Source organism: Lissotriton vulgaris, chromosome 11 (genome assembly GCF_964263255.1).
Source record: "Lissotriton vulgaris chromosome 11, aLisVul1.2, whole genome shotgun sequence".
In the NCBI taxonomy this organism is placed as follows: domain Eukaryota; kingdom Metazoa; phylum Chordata; class Amphibia; order Caudata; family Salamandridae; genus Lissotriton; species Lissotriton vulgaris.
In genome coordinates, this window is record NC_141699.1 from 296,982,752 (window position 1) to 296,999,980 (window position 17,229).

General features: G+C 43.6%; 1 protein-coding gene across 1 annotated transcript in view; it reads right to left on the reverse strand.

The window, feature by feature from the left end:
• MED13L (mediator complex subunit 13L) overlaps positions 1 to 17,229 on the reverse strand; it is a 1,083,173-nt gene that overhangs the window by 66,892 nt on the left and 999,052 nt on the right. Inside the window, exons 26-27 of the mRNA XM_086943260.1 lie at positions 12,638 to 12,796; positions 1,362 to 1,517 (exon numbers count right to left, since the gene is read on the reverse strand). Coding sequence (XP_086799386.1) covers positions 1,362 to 1,517; positions 12,638 to 12,796 — 315 coding nt within the window. The remainder of the gene's footprint in view (positions 1 to 1,361; positions 1,518 to 12,637; positions 12,797 to 17,229) is intronic.

Consider the following 17,229-nt stretch of genomic DNA (forward strand, 5'->3'; position numbering starts at 1 on the left):
CCCACTATGCCCTGTGTTGGGAATGCAGTCCTGAAAGATAGTGTGGGAAAAAATGGTGAATATCTCTGACAGAAAATCAAACAGCCTACACCACCAAAATCTGTCAAAAGGAAATCTTCCACATGCATAGATCAAAAACAACCCAACACTACACAAGCCTAAACTAGCTTTGAGAAACAGAAGGTAAACAAGGTTCAGTTCAAACACTGTCGTTTAGCACTAAGTGGGGCCAGTGGGCACACATTTAACTTGTCCAAAGGCCAAGTATCTACTAGGTATTTCACCTCTTTTGTTTTTTATGTACATATATGAAAGAGTGCCAATGATCTAAATCCTCTGGTTGAGCTATTGCACTACATATTTGAGAAGATACATTTCAAACACTGTTCTGATTAGATAAAGAAAAAGTTACCCATTAGATTTTCAATGGAGTACAGTCAGCCTTTTTCACAGTTATGTTTATGATCAGTTACAAAACTGTACTTGCACAACATCAAAACACAAAACTGAGCCATCTGACACCACCCCCATACTCTCTTTGTAAAGGTAAGTGCTGCTGCATGGCTGAATACTCCACTTATTTGTTCGCACAAACATGTTCAGTGCCTGTGGCTAGTAGGGTATTGTTGATGTGCGATACGATTCTACCTGTGCATTGGTACAATCATATCATTTGCATATCTTAAATATGGATATTACTCATTAAGTACTGCCTTCTTACCCCACTGATATTTTGGTCTGACCACTACCACTGAACTTGTGGCAGACTCCCTCATTCACAGCTAAATACTACCACCTGCTAGATTCAACTGGAAGAGGGATACAATGGCTGAGCTATCTTCTTTCTTGTACTCATCCATGTCTTTCAACATTCGCCCCTAATCAAAGTTTACATGCACAAGATCCAGGCAAGAACCTCACACAACACCAAAATACTTTCCGTAAAGGTCAATTTGCTTCAGTAGCCATAAAACATCAGTAGCAATCCCTTTTTCCTAATTTACAGTCTACCTGCTCTTGAATGGGGTCACTACAATTGTATGCTAGATTCCGAAGCTCGTAAGATCCCCCTGCTGTATTGGCAGACTGACCATATTTAACTTTGAAATCCTCTGCTAGATTACGCCTGACTAGTCACAAGCTTCTAACAGGCTATCTTTGGCGGTTGACCCTATCTGCTTGGATTACTAGTTACAGGTTGGTGCTCTAGTACTCAACAGTTAGGTGGCCTTTTTTTTCAAGATGTGGCTTTTGCTCTCCCTGCAGTCACCAAGACTAGGTCACAATTCCAGTTCCCTAAACACAGTTATGCTAGCAATTAACTGTGGACCAAAAATGCACTGGTGTGGAGCATAACTCACCCTCATTGGGGTAGGTTGCGGGTGCCACCTGGACAGTGGATGAGGTTGGAAACACCAATATGTGCGTGCAGGAAGCATCTTGAGGTGTGTTTAGCTGCGACGTCTGCTGAGTCAACGCGGTACTGCGGCCAAACACAGATCCCATCATTACAGCATCTACAAGAGATAAAAGAATAAAAATATCAGTAGAGGCACCTGATACCACAGCATACGATCCCAGATCAGCAGTAAAAGAATGTGGAAATCGAAATTCTTACCACACAGCTAACACTGCAAGGCAGTCCTAAAATGTAGTGAAAAGGCCAAGGGTGATGTACTAAAATGCCAGATGGTGTTAAAATGTAGTTTCTCATGCTTGTTGTGCTACTGCAGATCTGCTTATAGTGAGATGAATTGTACGTAAACGCGTTGTTACTTGTCAAAACTCCATCTGGGTTTTGTAGTACAACAAGAGAGAGAGGTAGTACACCAGCATTTAGCTCAGATGATGATACAAGAATAAAATGTATACTCAAGATGCTTTTTTTTTTTTTTTTTTTTTTTTTTTAAATATATCCTTTATTTGGTTCACAGGATAAAACAAGCATGTATCATACAGTATTTTGTTACATTAAGGCTCAGTAAAAGAAGAAGTGTGTACATGGATCACGGAGAGAAACATAAAATACATTGCAATCTTGCACAGAGAAATACAAAGGCTGAAGCATTGCTCAATCATGCCGCCCATATTATCTTGTTGTGTTGGATATGTAAGGATAATAAGAATGGGGAGGAACAGGGTTACCAAACTTGGGGGTGTATGGCGTGCGGTGGAAAGGTCATGGGATCCAGCGGGGGGGGCCCAGTGGGGATGTCATGATTGGTCTGTACCCGTCTCCGCAGGACGGAGAGGGCGGCGCGGGGCCAGCGGTGGGCGCAGCGCGCAGGCGAAGCGGGGGAGAGGGGGGGGGGGAGGGCACGCAGGGGGCAGTGCCCGTCCCTACTATGCGTCGGGTGCACTGGCAACCTGTCGTCAGCTTCTATATTATATAAACGTATCCACTATCAGAGTTGAATATGAACACTGCAGTCTCATACCATACAATTGATGTACTCATATGTGAAGTTAGTTTGAGTACACACATTACCTACTGCCAGGCCCACCCACTGCTGCATTGTTCTTGTAATGGTGCAGCAAGCAATTTTTACTACATGCTGTTTCTGATAGTAAAGATATATATACAGAGCTGAGTCCCCTAGTAAACAGTTCACCTAATATTGTCCCTAATGAGTTAAACAAAGATAAGAATAAACATGATATAAAGACGGATTATTTGAATAAAATAACATAGGTAAAATACATTATTGATTTTCTGTTAATATATTAAGTTTGAAGCATATTTTTAACACATATGTTTTTGTATTGTGTAATCCTTCTTTTTTTTTTTTTTTTTTTTATATATTTTTATTGTTGCACACACTTTATACATTATAGAAATTTCCAGCATTAATACTTCATGCTTCATAGCTAAATAAACTGTTTTTACAAGATATACAAGTTTTTCATTACACATTTCCACAAACAGTGTTTATGAGTTTCTTAGTTAATACAATTAAAGCTTAAGTCCTTCTTGGATGTGCCTAAGACCCAATTCCTTCCTTCCAAATACTTATGGGTTGCCATATTCTTAGGCCTAATATTCTTCCCCTTTTCCCTTTACGTGCATAGATATTCTTCTCCATATTATACGCGTTCAGGAGATTAGCCAACCAAGTTTGCAGTGTCGGTGGGTTTTTGTCAAGCCAAGCCCTTGCTAGGGTCAATCTATATACTGACATTGCGACAAACAGAAATTCCTGATGTATGTCAGCTCCTTCCGATCCCAAACCTAGGATTATTCTAGCTGGACTAAGAATGATTTGAATCCCCAGGGATCTATCTAGAAAACCCTCGATGTCCCTTATTAGCGTGTGTAATTGAGGGCATGTAGCGAAGATATGGATACTATCTGCTTCGCTAGCATTGCATCGGGGGCAATTTATGCCCGTGCTCCCTCCCCATTTAGCTATCTTAGCTGGAGTATGGTACAATGAATAAATAGTTTTGTAGTGTTGTGACTGCATGGGGGATGAGCACAGTATAGTACGGCCCAGGTCCAATGATTTTTTAAACCACCCAGTATCTATGCTGAGTTTTCCCGCCCATTTGTTACCCACCTTTCCTAAGTCATCAGTTTTCCCTTTCATCAAACAGGCATAGAAAGACCTAATGGTACAATCCCCCGAAAGTCTAATTTTTTCCAGTATCTCATTCCTCCCTACACCCACAGACCCCCCTGCTTTATCATTAAAAAAACTCCTGACCTGGAGATACTTGAAGAAATCTCTATTGTTAATACCATATTTAGTTCTTAAATCAGCGAACTGTACGATCCCCTCTATATCAAATAAGTCCCCGATCTGGATGATTCCACTGTTCGCCCATTCAAACATTGCTTCATCTGCAAAGATTGCATGAGGAAACGACCTGTTTCTAAAGAGTTTAGTGTATCTGTTATACTTCCCAATTTTACTTCTTTTCAAGAAGGCAGTCCATATCTTAACAGCAGTTAAGACCGTCTTAAACCTTGTTCTTTTAAAGTAGCCATAATCGATACAATTTAAGAAGCAGTTTCCCACGTCTGTCCCCAAGACCGTAGCATACACTTTTGTAGACAGGTTATTGACTCTTTCATCCAGGCCATTTCCTCCTATCAACCCCTGCATGTACTGTAGAGCAGCAGCCATATAATATAACCTGAAATCAGGTGCACCCCACCCCCCCCTTTCCCTTGGGAGCGTCAAATATTTATATGCCCTTCGCGTCTTTCCATGGGCCCAGATAAATTTGTTGCATAATGTCTCTAGTGTATTAAACCAACTATTCTCAATGAATAAAGGAATCGATCTGAAAAAGTAAAGAAATTTGGGGAGAATCAACATCTTGATAACATTAGTGCAACCCATAAGTGAGAGGTGTAAATTATTCATTCTTATTAGATCTATTTTTACTCTTGACATCAGAGGAGCCATGTTTATCTCTACAACCCTATCCAGATTTGCTGATATAGCCACCCCCAGGTACATGGCTGAAGCAACTACCCTAGCGTCATTACACTCAAGATGCTTCTAATGAAAATATGATTGCTGTGTACTTGGAGCTAGACTAGTGGAATGCCAGTATCTGTTTCAACTGCAATGTGCCATTGTGGTCCTGGATAATCCGCTGAGTAGAAATTCTCTTCCACCATGGTAAAAGGAGAAATCAGACCGATGAGTTCAGGAGCAATGGATCAACAGCCAGAATTCTTAGTTTAACCCATATCGAGTAATGGTCAATTCAAACACCACTGAGTATTCTTTGTTACCACTGTTTTTCAAGTCCTTTGTGACAGCACACTAAGGTCATGTGTTATCTGTTGAACTAAGCACACACCTAAACATAAAGGTCTCATTTTGGCATTTTATTTTGCACCAGAGATGCTATTATTATTAATATACATAATGCTCATAAAGTGTGAAAAGTGCATGATTCCAAAACTTCAGAATTATTTTTTACATTGCTATTCGAATGCCATGAAGTGTGAAGCCACTGTTACCGATAGGTAAAAGTCTGGCTTCCAGCAACCACACCTTAAATTCCAATGGCTCATGTCTTTGATCACCAAGTACATACAACCAGGCCCGGACTGGCCGGTGCAGGCACCGGGCAATCCCCCGGTGCGCCGCAAGAGTAAGGGCCGGTTTTGGGCCAAGGGGGGGCATTTTTGGTTACAGGGCCGTTTTTGCAGCATAGATGCAAAAGCGGTCCAGTAACAAAATCGGCCGAAAACCGACCCAACAAAGAGCTCGGTCGCAGCCCCAGGGGCTGGCCGCGCACTTTGCCAGGGCCGGTTTTGGTTCTCAGTCCGGCCCATCCAACCTTTTGCAAATCACTTTCTTCAGACTTTATTCTCGTTATTATAGTTATAATATGAAAAATCATTAGTAGTTGAGCTAAATAGGATTTCTTGCTACCTGCAAGCTGGACTTTAAATATTCTTTTGTACGGTTTTCCAATTCTTTTAGGGTCTTAATCAACTGTCATATTTTTAAGGACTATAAATTAACAGACTTTAGTAGATTGTGATTGGGTGCTTTATTTACCACTAGCAGCCCGCCCAGGCGTTGCCTGGGGCAGAAGGGGGCTGGCGGCAGCATTTTAAGGCTCTGTGCACTCCCGCCCGCACCGACATTGCCCAGACCGCATCCCTCCCGCCTCCCGGCCGCCCCCACGCCCCGACATTGCCCAGCCCGCCTCGCGCCTCGATCCTCCCGCCCTGCCCACCTTTGCCTTACCTGAGCCGCCCGCTAGTTTTAGGGGACTACTTTGTTTTGACATTTTAATTTTTTAATTTACGTTTTTTTTTTATGTCGCTTATGTCCATCTTAACACCCTGAGGATTCCAACAATGTATTGGGTGTGTGGATTGGCGCTGTGGTTCCTGAGTTTACCTTGCCAAAAGGTTTCTGTTCTCTCTTTATACTAGTAGTATAGATTGGAAGCTTCAGAGAAAGGGCTCACTTCACCACCCTTATGAGTGACAGGCTCCAGTGCATGCTTACATAAATCAGCCTATTCAGTGAATCAGTGGCATCTACAGAGCATCATTTTAAGGGGGCACACGTTAGGCCACAGATAAAAGTGCTGGACACAGACAGCCAAGCGCGCGCACACAGCCACACGCGCGCACACTGCCACGCGCGCGCGCGCACACAGCCACAGACCCAGACAGACAGACAGACGCACGCACACAGACAGACGCACACAGACAGACGCACGCACACAGACGCACGCACACAGACGCACGCACACAGACGCACGCACACAGACAGACGCACACAGACAGACGCACACAGACAGACGCACACAGACAGACGCACACAGACAGACGCACACAGACAGACGCACACAGACAGACGCACACAGACAGACGCACACAGACAGAGGCACACAGACAGAGGCACACAGACAGAGGCACACAGACAGACGCACACAGACAGACGCACACAGACAGACGCACACAGGCGGTTGCTTCTTGTCCAATGTGTAGCAGATTTTAATGCATAGAATGAGCCATCTTGAGATAGTCCTCTATTAAACAACCTTCCCTTTTTTAGCTCCTACATAGCCCACAAAACATTGATTGCACACCTGGAACTTTTTTGCGGGGTCAATATAGAATGACAACGCTCTTCTTGGCTCCAGGCGGTGGAGTCTCTCCTCCTCTTTGGAGGGAGGAGGTGGAGCAAAAAACTTCAGCAGAGTGGTGCAGTGGTGTACAAGGAAGGGAGTAGTAACCTTCAGAACAAGCCACTTGTCCAGAGAACTAGTTTGTCCAGCTAGAAGGTGGTTAAGGAAGGTGCACTGAGCATGCTAGATATTCACTGTCCCTCCTGACTGATGTTATGACCACTAAATCGGCAGTTTTGATGGTCAATAGCTTACGAGGGCAATTGTGCAGAGGCTCAAATGGTGCACACATCAGAAAGGTAAGGACAAGGTTGAGGGTCCACTGAGGCATGACGAATGGCGTGGGGGGAAGGTATGCTGCAGGCCTTTAAGGAACTTAGCCACTAACAAAGAAGGTTGGTCCAGCAACCGCAAAATTGCAGAAATAACAGAGATAACCTTTAACTGTGCCCAAAGCTGGGCCACAGATAAAGAAAACAAAAGAACTTTGGATAAAGGTGCAGAAAGGGGGTCAACATTGTGAAAAGCACACCATTATACAACTTATCCCAACAGCAGTCTTGAAGGGACGCCTACCAGCCAGAAGAGCATTACAGACTTTGGGACGAAGGTCGAAAGCTGAAAACTATCAAAGCTCTATCTTCACACTTGAAGATGGAGGGTGCGGAGGTTTGGGTGCTGAATGCTCTCCTGTTGCTGCAACATAAGATCTTGCAGCCTGACTGGAGGACAGATGGCCATGCACAGGAGCTAGGGATACCAAACTTTCCATGTCCAGACCAGAGCCTCAAGAATGACTTGGGCCTGGTCGTTCCTGATCTTCTTGAGAACTCTGGACAGGAGTAGTATTCACAGTAAGGCATACAAGGAGGTTGGAGCTCCACTTGAGACTAAAAGAGTCTGAATGAGAGTCGCTTTGGAAACTTCAGTGCACAAAACTGCTGGCATTGTGCGCTCTTGGTGGTGGTGAAAAAATCTAAACAAGGCTGAAAGACATTGCACCACCTTCGGATGGAGACACCATTAGTGATCTGCTAGGCATCTTTGGCTGAGTTCATCCGCTCTGTCATTCAGAGAGCCTGCCACGTGTTGAACCACCAGGGAAGTGCCCTGGTGGTCCAGAGATGCAGGGCCTATTGACAGAGGGACCACCCCCCGTTTGTTGCAGTACCACATAGCAGTGGTGTTGTGCATGAAAACCTGCACCAGCCTTCCGCCTTGGTCGAAGTAAGTGCAAGGCTTGGAGCAGGCCAGAGTACGATGTCTGTAAGGGCTTCATTGAAAGGGAGTTGGGGTTCATAAGGGGTGACTCCCAGCTGAAGCACCTCCGTTGAGATGTTCAACTTTACTGCCGCCGTGGGCAACTGAAGGTCCAAGAAATAAGCTGCTTACGCACCACCACTGCAAAAGAGACTCCCAGTCCCGTAGCAACAGCTGCAATGTAGAGAAGTGTGGCTCACTGGTTAGAGGAGGCAGACCTGGAAGCAGAGGTCAGCCTGGGACCAGGGTTCAATTCCCGGCTCGGCAGGGTCTTGAGTCCTAAAATGTCCATGGACTCGACAATTCTCGCTCCGGTGCCTACTCGATTCACGGGTTCACACTCTGCGACTCTGGGCAATAGCTTGCTTAATCTCCACAATGGCCCCTCGCGGCGGGATGCCTGACTTTCACCTTGCGGATACCCTGCCGGGGTTATCTCACAGGGGAATACCAGGACGGGTTCCCTAAGCAAGCGCTTAGAAACCGCTCGGTGATTTGCGCTATATAAATTCCTGTACATTTACATTTACAATCATGCGGACCATCCACTCCGGGACCTTAATGGACCCATGCCCTCACTAAATCTACAACCTGGGAACATCACCAATCAGTACCACACTGACCCGCATCAACATCTCCATCACAACTGCCACTTCTCCAGAAAAATGAAAACTTGCAGAAATCAATGCAATCCTAAAGAAGCCTACAGCCGACCAGAGTCAACTGAGCAACATCCAACTCATCTCCCTGCTCCCCTATACAGCCAAAGGAATTGAGAAGGCTATCAACAAGCAACTCGCAACCCACCTCGAACTTCATCATCTTCTAGTCAACACTCAATCAGGATTCAGAAAGAACCACAGCACAAAACAGTAGTCATTGCGACCACTAATGGCATTAGAATCATCCTGGACAAAGAAGAAACCACGGCCATCATCCTGCTTAACCGCTCAGCAGCCTTCGACACATCTTCCATAACACACTCATCAGAAGCTTCCACGAGATTGGCATACAAGGACCTGCTCTCAAATGGATCTGTTCCCTCCTCATGGGAAGAACCAAAAGGGTCAGGCTGTCATCCTCCACATCAGAGACCAAGAGACTGACATGCAGATTCTCGCTGAGATCGTCCCTCAGCCCCACACGTTTCAACATATACATGACTCCGCTATTCAACATCATCCAATCACAAGACATCACCATTATCTCCAATGTCAATGACACCCAACTCATCCTCTCCCTGACGTGCAAGACCACCATCAACAGTACCAGCTTCACCAACTGCATGACCATGGCTGCAGTCTGGATACGAACCAACCGCCTGCGGCTCAACTCTGATAATACGTCCCTATGGGGCTCTACCTGGTGGCTGGTTGAGATCTAACCAACATCCACATACCATGCAAGAAATCTAGGGATTATCCTAGATGACCAGCTCAACATGATGGTTCAAGTCAACGTGATGTGCGCCTCCTGCTTCCACATCCTATGCATGCTACAAAAGATCTGCAAATGGTTGCCTCACAACACAAGACGGACTGTCATGCAAGCACTCATCACCAGCAGTCTGGACTATGGCAACACTTTTTGCTCCAGAACCTACACACAACTCCTACACAGACTCCTGACCATCCACAACACCACTCTATGACTCATACATCAGACTCTACCTCCCATGCCGCACCCACATCACACCTCACCTCAAGAAGCTTCACTGGCTCCCGAATCAAAAGCACAGCCAATGAAAACTTCATGCACACATACAAAGCCCTACACAACACAGGACCAGAAGACCTGAATAGCTGCATACACTTTCACCAACCTATCAGACACTTACACTTTGCCTCACTCTCACATTCCCCGCATTCACAAAAGCAAAACTAGAGGTTGCTCATTCTCCTACATCGCACCCAAGACATGGCGTGACCGCCCTCTACACATCAGAGCCTCCTCTCACTTTTTGAGCTCAGGCAGAAGTCCTGGCTCTTCGTACAAGCACCTTGGGGACCTACACACCTGCCGAAGTGCCTAGATACCCTCTCAGTTGATTAGTGCACTATATGAATCAATATAACATAACACAGACCAGACCAGTGTCAGGTGAGGTGTCTAACCCACTGGCTTCCACCAGTTGTCCTGTTCCTCATCTGAGGGAAGGTAATCATAAAGGTCCATAGACCCCTAACATCCCTGTCCAGGCCTTATAAACAAATGAGGCACTGCCTCTTTTCTGGGAAGCATGGGCCAAGTTGGCATCTGATGACGCCCATCCAGCTCCGTGTTGGAGTCAAGAGTAAACCAGCCAGTGTAGATCCAGGAGGGGCACCTCACAAGCCAAAAGGCGCTTACAGAGGGGTCGGCCAATCCAAACAGGAGGCACATTACTTTATAAAACTCCATCAGCTGAACAGGGGTCGCTCCGGGAAAATCAGTGACGCTCAGAGCGGACTAGAGTTCAGGTTCTGTCAACTCACAAGGCCTGGTGTGCAAACGCTCCAGCGTTTCATAGGAACACTTTGATGGACTCAGCGAAGTCGAAGACATCTTCAGCTTCTTGAACTGTTTATCTTAGTGGGACTTAACAGACTTCCCAGATGATTTGAAGTGTGACAATGGGCGGTCCCAGGACCTTCCACATGATCGAGACTTTGAGTGTAACGGGGTCGACCGACGCCAGACGGGCAGGAGCGGTCCAATCACACCTCTGGATGCAAAGCATGGCACTCCTCGCAGGTCTTGGGAGCTGTGTTCCCGCTCCAAGCACGACAAACACACCATGCAGGGGTCTGTCACCGACATTTGTCTCTGACGGGCCCCACATGGGTTGAAATCAGCCGGTTTCTTTGTTGACATAACTCACAGTCAAAAAGTGATTGAGGGGTAGCTCAGACTGGATCAGTGCTATCTAGCGCGGAAAGTAAAGAATGGACATCAGCACCCTGGGGTGGCGTCTATATAGGTACCGCACACGTCACTTCCAACACAGAGCGAACGCCACCTACCAGGGCGTAGGGGTACTGCTCTATCTTCCAGATCAAGTCTGACACAGGGGCCTATTTTAAGGTAAGAAATCTGTGGCTAGAAATCTCGATCAGATAGAAAAGTTTATCCTTGGAAATTGATACGAAGACCAAATGGCTGCATCGCTGAAACATATTTAAAGCTTCTGCTGAATAATTAAATCTCAGGTGAGGAGACTTATTGCTAAGGTATGTCATTTGTGCCGGAGCATGTGCTGTTTCGGCTGTTATTCCATTAGTCAAGAGAAGTAATTTCATATAAATATTATTCCTGACATTTCTGCTGGTAACCCCACCTGAATGTTTTTGGTGGTCGGTAGATTATTGTTAACAGACGTGGGCATGTGTTAGTAGCTCTAGATATTGTTCATTCAACAGAAGAAGCTCTCATTGTTTAAAAGGTTGGAGGCTCCTGGTATACAGAATGTCCAAGTGCTATAGATATTGGTAACAATGCATTTATAGCAACTAATTTAAGTTTACAACAATTTAAAATTGTAAACATACTATATTATATTAAGTTACATAAATGGGGTATCAGGGCCTTCTCATAATACCTCAATACCAAAATGAACGTGCAGATGATATCCATAGGTTTGTTAGGTGCAATAAATGAACTTATTTTTTGACAGAGGTGACCAAAGCGATTTCTTATTTAATACAATAACATCTGGTTATGTCCACCCGGAATATTTTATTAGGAATAGATCACATCACATATAATCCTACATACAGCACCTTTCCTTTTTGAGGCTATCAGCTCTGTATTGCCCAGAAAGGGATTAATACTATCCCTCTGAACACTAATAATTAATAAGGTTGGCTGAGGCACCACTACAAGCTGGAAAGAGCAGTTTGTCTTACAGGAGGGGACGTTGGCACAAAATGCTTTTTAAAAACATGGGAAACAGTTGCTGCAAAATGTACTCAAAATCTACTCACACAGAAACAGCATATTGGCATGAATTATAGAACTGTAAAATTGGTTTTGGCTCAACTGACTATGTATGGATATACAAGTGTAATGTCAATGTATATGTTTATGCATATTTTCTATTTAAAAAAAAAAAATAAGTCATGTTGAAATATTGAACAAATAAGCACATTTAGCATTAGCTCTGAAGCTTTGATTTAGAAGAGTGGAACTTAAGTTCTGGGAAGGGAGCACTCTCCTCAAGCAAACTTGGCATGGACTTCCGAATGTTAGCTGTTTTGGGAATCTAATGTAAGCATATATGTAATGGGGAGATAATGTTCTCAATTGGAACATTACAGAGTGATCCCGCAGACTACTCATCTGCCCTCCAGGCAAGAGGAAAGTGATTCTAGAACCAGGAGGAACCATTATGAAATTAAAGGGTGTGTTAGAGTGCAGGAGTTAGTGCAATTGCAGAGCTGTTCCTAGAACGGAGTTTCAAAAGTTCTGACACAGCTGAGTGGTGAATCCCAGGCACTTCAGAATGGCTTAAAGTTATGATCTCTCAAGAGGGTTGGGGGGGGGGGGGGGGGGGGGGGGGCAGAAGAAAAGGATTTAAATATACTGCATGTATACTAAGCAGTAAGTGCATGCGTGTGAGAGTTCATCACTATAATAGCTGGAAGCTAGGTAATTTTTCGATTCGGCCAGTAATATATCAAAGGACAATATTACATGCAACGGTTTTGCAGTTCATAAACACTTTCTATTGTTGGTTTAATGCCTCGAGGTACTCCACTTAGACAGACATTCTTCTTTTTCAATGTACCTGGCATCACTACGAAGGATCCTTGGGGCTCCATTGCAACTAGGCAGGCACTGAGTATCGTGGGCGAGTCAGATGAGGAGATCCCACACATGCGGCATGCCTCCTTCAGCTGTCTACTGATGGTGTGCAGCGAGCACTCCCCAAGGAGGATACTCCAGTCTGAAACAAAACAGTTGTATTGTTTGGTCAATTTTTAGAAATGCACAGAAGCAGCAGGTCAAGAGATAGTTTCATATATACCCCGACCCAGAAAAAGAGTTGCCCCTTTCTTTACCAAGAGAGGATAAAATAACTGTTTGCGTTCTGAGAGGCTACAACATCTTTTCCCCTAGAAGGCATCATTCCAGATACCAGAATCTAGAGACTTCAACTCCTCTCCTTGCATTCAGGTACAGGTTGTAATCTACCTGCACCCTGACGAGCCATCTCGTATTACTGCACCCAGGAGCAACTATTTCAACTATTTACGCCGAAAGACATTGTTATCATTTAACTACTACCAAAAGAAAACCTAATTTTCCAATGACAATGTAAATAGTACATGTTAATCAACTTCTCATAATTTTAAATTGTACAACAATATTACTGAGCATGGAATTAAAGATTAATAGATCCCTGAAATAATTCTGTAATCTTCCTTTCTCTGTTCTCTGTGTACATCTCTTCTATACTGTAGAATTACAGAATTCGGAGGGACACACTGAAAAGGTATTTCCACTAAGCTATTCAAATGTAAATATCACTTCACCAGTAACTCTAATAACCAAAGATGTACACAATTAACATGCTTTTCTTTCTTTAATGGAAAATATTTTACCATTCTGTTGCTATCAACAATGGGACTGTATGTAAATACCCATGGATACAATGTATGCATGTCTAGAGTGTTATGTTAGTTTTTGTAGTGAATAATGAAGCTTTACAAATGTCTGTGAAAGCAATGTCACCTAAATAGTAGCATTTTTCTTCCACATGGAATGTGCATGAGGTGTAGCTTTAAGTTTACATTTTGCTTCACCAAAATATACATAACTAAGAATTTGTCTGGGGAAGCCAATTTTAAAATAGTGAGATACTTTTGATGTTGTGAAGGAGCAATAAGCAACTTGTATTTAATAAATTAATTTAGTTCTGTCAGAGTAATACAATAGTGTTTGTTTAACATTATTAATATAGGGACTTTCTGCTTGTCCTTGTGCACTGGGAAAATGTTGGGAAATAAATGACAATACTAATATGAAATGAGGACGTTATCTTCAGCTAAAAAAAGAAAAGGCGTGGAAGTTTTTGCAACACCACCCTATCCCCCGTATACCTGATAAAGACTAAAAATCACTAACCTAGGCAGCAAGATAATGATTACTAAGACCACCACTTTCCAGGTAAGTGCATGAAGGGGACTGGAATGCAAACATTAAAAAAAGATAAACCTATCTAAGATATATTCATGTCTTTTAAATCTAATCAAGGCATGTGCAAACTTTTTCACTGGATTACTCTTTAGTCCTTCTAAAAAGCATTGATAACTGAAATCTTGAACAATAGCATATGTTACCCGTTTTGAAAATAAGCAGTAATGGCTGCAAAAGGAAAAGTAATGCTGAATCTTATAAGGTAAATATACTTCATTCTATTCTATGCAGACAGTTTTGAAGAAGCAAACTTTATTGATGAGGTGCAATAGAAGGAAAAATGTTAACACTTTGTAGCATAACAAGAAAATGTATTAGGGCACCTAAAATTCATAATATCCATGGATTCTTGTGGTAATTAAGCACTAGAATACTATGATTTCAGCAACCGAATCCCCAAACTGAGTGTTTGGGAGTTAACACCAGAACTTGAGATGGGTACATATTCTGAAAGCAGTGTGGGACTGCAATATGTTTGAACTGATATGTCTAAGAGACCAGTTAGCAGGTTTGTTGTGCTCACATTTCCTTACCTCATACGGATGAAGTGGTAGACGAGGAAAGCATTGACAATTCACTGCATTCCATTCAGACCCATGGTTTAGAGGCCTAAGGCATAATTTGGGCATTTCATGTTTTAGTTTGTAGTGGCCACCACCTCCTGGCAGAGCGAGCACTTAACGGGGTGAACCGTGCCACTGGAGGAAAAACCCTGCAGCGATCGGCCTAGATTTTTCATTAATTTACTAAGAGATCTACAAATGTTTTGTCCTTTCCTGGTAGGTGTTCTGCTAGGAGGAGAATAGAATGCTTAGAGCCAAATGCCAAATGTTGTGTAAACCTGGACAACAGAAGGGAGTATTCTTCCACATGAATGAAAACCCTAATCTGTGAAGCAACATCACTGTTCCTTCTATGTTCAATGGGAATACTTGATATATACACCATTTACGAACATGTCATCTAGGTACAGATAAATATGAACAATGTGATGATACACAGACACAAATGTTGACATTTTGTGAATAATCTTTGCGCAGATTGTATCCCAAAGCCACAACTTAGAACTAGCAATATCTGGAACTACTATAAATGTAAGGTATTGTCAATGAGCTCAAAGCATTCTGGGATGTTAAAATGTACATAATTCGAATAGGGTGTAGTCATGAAGTCTCTGGTCCTGTAGTAATGAAATCACTTTTTGAAGGTCTCATTTCGAAAGGAAAAGTCATTAGATACTTGTGTAAGATTTAAATCCAGAATTATCTGAATGACTAGTCTTTTGTGGGGATTAGGAAGAATACCAAGTATACTAATTATCTTTTCACCATAAGTGGTACCACTGCATTAGTAACATTCAATATTATGTTTCAACTTCCTCTAGTAGATGCTACAAAAGATGCTTGTTCATCTTGTGTTTGCATGGAGTATGATGCAATGGAATTTGTTCAGATTATATGCAATATACTTGTAGATTAATTAAAATAATCTAGATATCTACAATGATTTCCATATAGTGTTGAGAAAATCCCATAATCAATCCCCTATAGGTCTAAGATGGTCAGGTTGGATGGAGGATTGCACAGGGATTTGCCGTCTTAAAGGTCCTTTAGGTCCTCATCATCAAATTCCCTTGAAAAGTGTCACTTTCATATTGAGGAGACTGGGGTGATGCAACTGCTGTTTTTATGGCTGAGTAGCTTGTTATTTATAATGATACAAGAAGAGTTATATGGTGTCAGGTATTGGGCACCTCCCTTGCTGATGTCTGCATTAAGTGTCTGGTCATGAAAAAACTCCCAAAGATGCACTGCTTCAATATCCTTTTACATTTCCTCAAACATTTTATGTATGTGTGGCCCAATTAGACGTTCCCCATCGAATGGCATGTTTGGGAAGTGCACCAGAGTCTCCAGTTTAAAGCCTGAAACATGCAACGTGTATGTCTGTTACAGAATAATTGCTTCTTTGACAATATACTATGTGGGGAAAGATTCTGAGTTATGGAGTGAGAGCTGGTGGCCCTTGACTTTGGGCTGCGCACCCGCCCCTCAACAGGTGGTCTAAGACCTGGGAGTAGGGTTGATTCAGCCCTTAACTTCCAGGTCCAAATTAAAAAAATAGCTGGGACCTGCTGGGGACTCCTGAGCGGGCTCAATCCGCTGATGGGTTTCTTTGATCCCATAGTTCGCCAAGTCATCATCCAGGCCTCCATTCTATTATAATAATAATAATCCACATTTGTAAAGCCCACAATCACCCGTAAGGGTCTCTGGGCGCTGGGGGCCGTCGGGAAGATTACGCAAGCTATTGCCCAGAGTCATATGGTGCTGGGCTAATCTGCCGCCAGTGCCGGGGATCAAACCGCGATCCCCAGATTCCGGAGTCAGTCGCCCTAGCCGCGGAGCCACACTTCTTCCCCGCGGCGCCACACCTCTTCCCGGCTATCCAGGCTGGACTACGCCAGTTCACTTTACCTGGGGGCTAAAAAGGCAGAAATCCTACGTTTGCAAAGGGCTCAAAATGTGGCTGCTAGAACCCTAATTGTCCTCCCAAGAACATGCCCCACGACCAACGCCATTCGCAGACTACATTGGCTGCCGGTGGCGAAACACATTGAGTTTCAGTCTCTCTGCATTGCCCATAAAATCATGAATCTCTCTCCCCCAGATATCCTGGCAAACCAGCTCTCACTCTACGTACCCACTCGCCAACTTCAATCCATGGGCCAGCATCTGGCGGTTGTTCCTCAGGTGAGGAAAGAGAGAGAGCAGGACAACGTTGTTTCTGCGTCCTGGCTGCAAAACTCCGGAACTCTCTTCCGGTTCATATCCGTAGCATTAACAAACACATGGCATTTTGCAAAGCCATTAAAACTAATCTTTTCCCTATGCTATAGGCACTACTGTTCTTTCAGTATGCTCTCAACTTCTGCTGTAGTTGGCGCTTGGACGCCCCTTTGCTGGGGCAGCTGTGCGCTTTACAAAACTTGTAACATAACATAACATAACTGCTGCATCTAAAGCACAAATAATTCAGGAATTGTAAATTTATCTCCCATAAAGACATTTATGTTGCCCTCTTTCTCAAAGCATCAGTCAAGAACTGAAGTAATTAATCAATCAGGGGGTTTACAAAGCGTGCTATGAGTGTCTCAAGGTGCTTGGTGGGGGGGAGGGT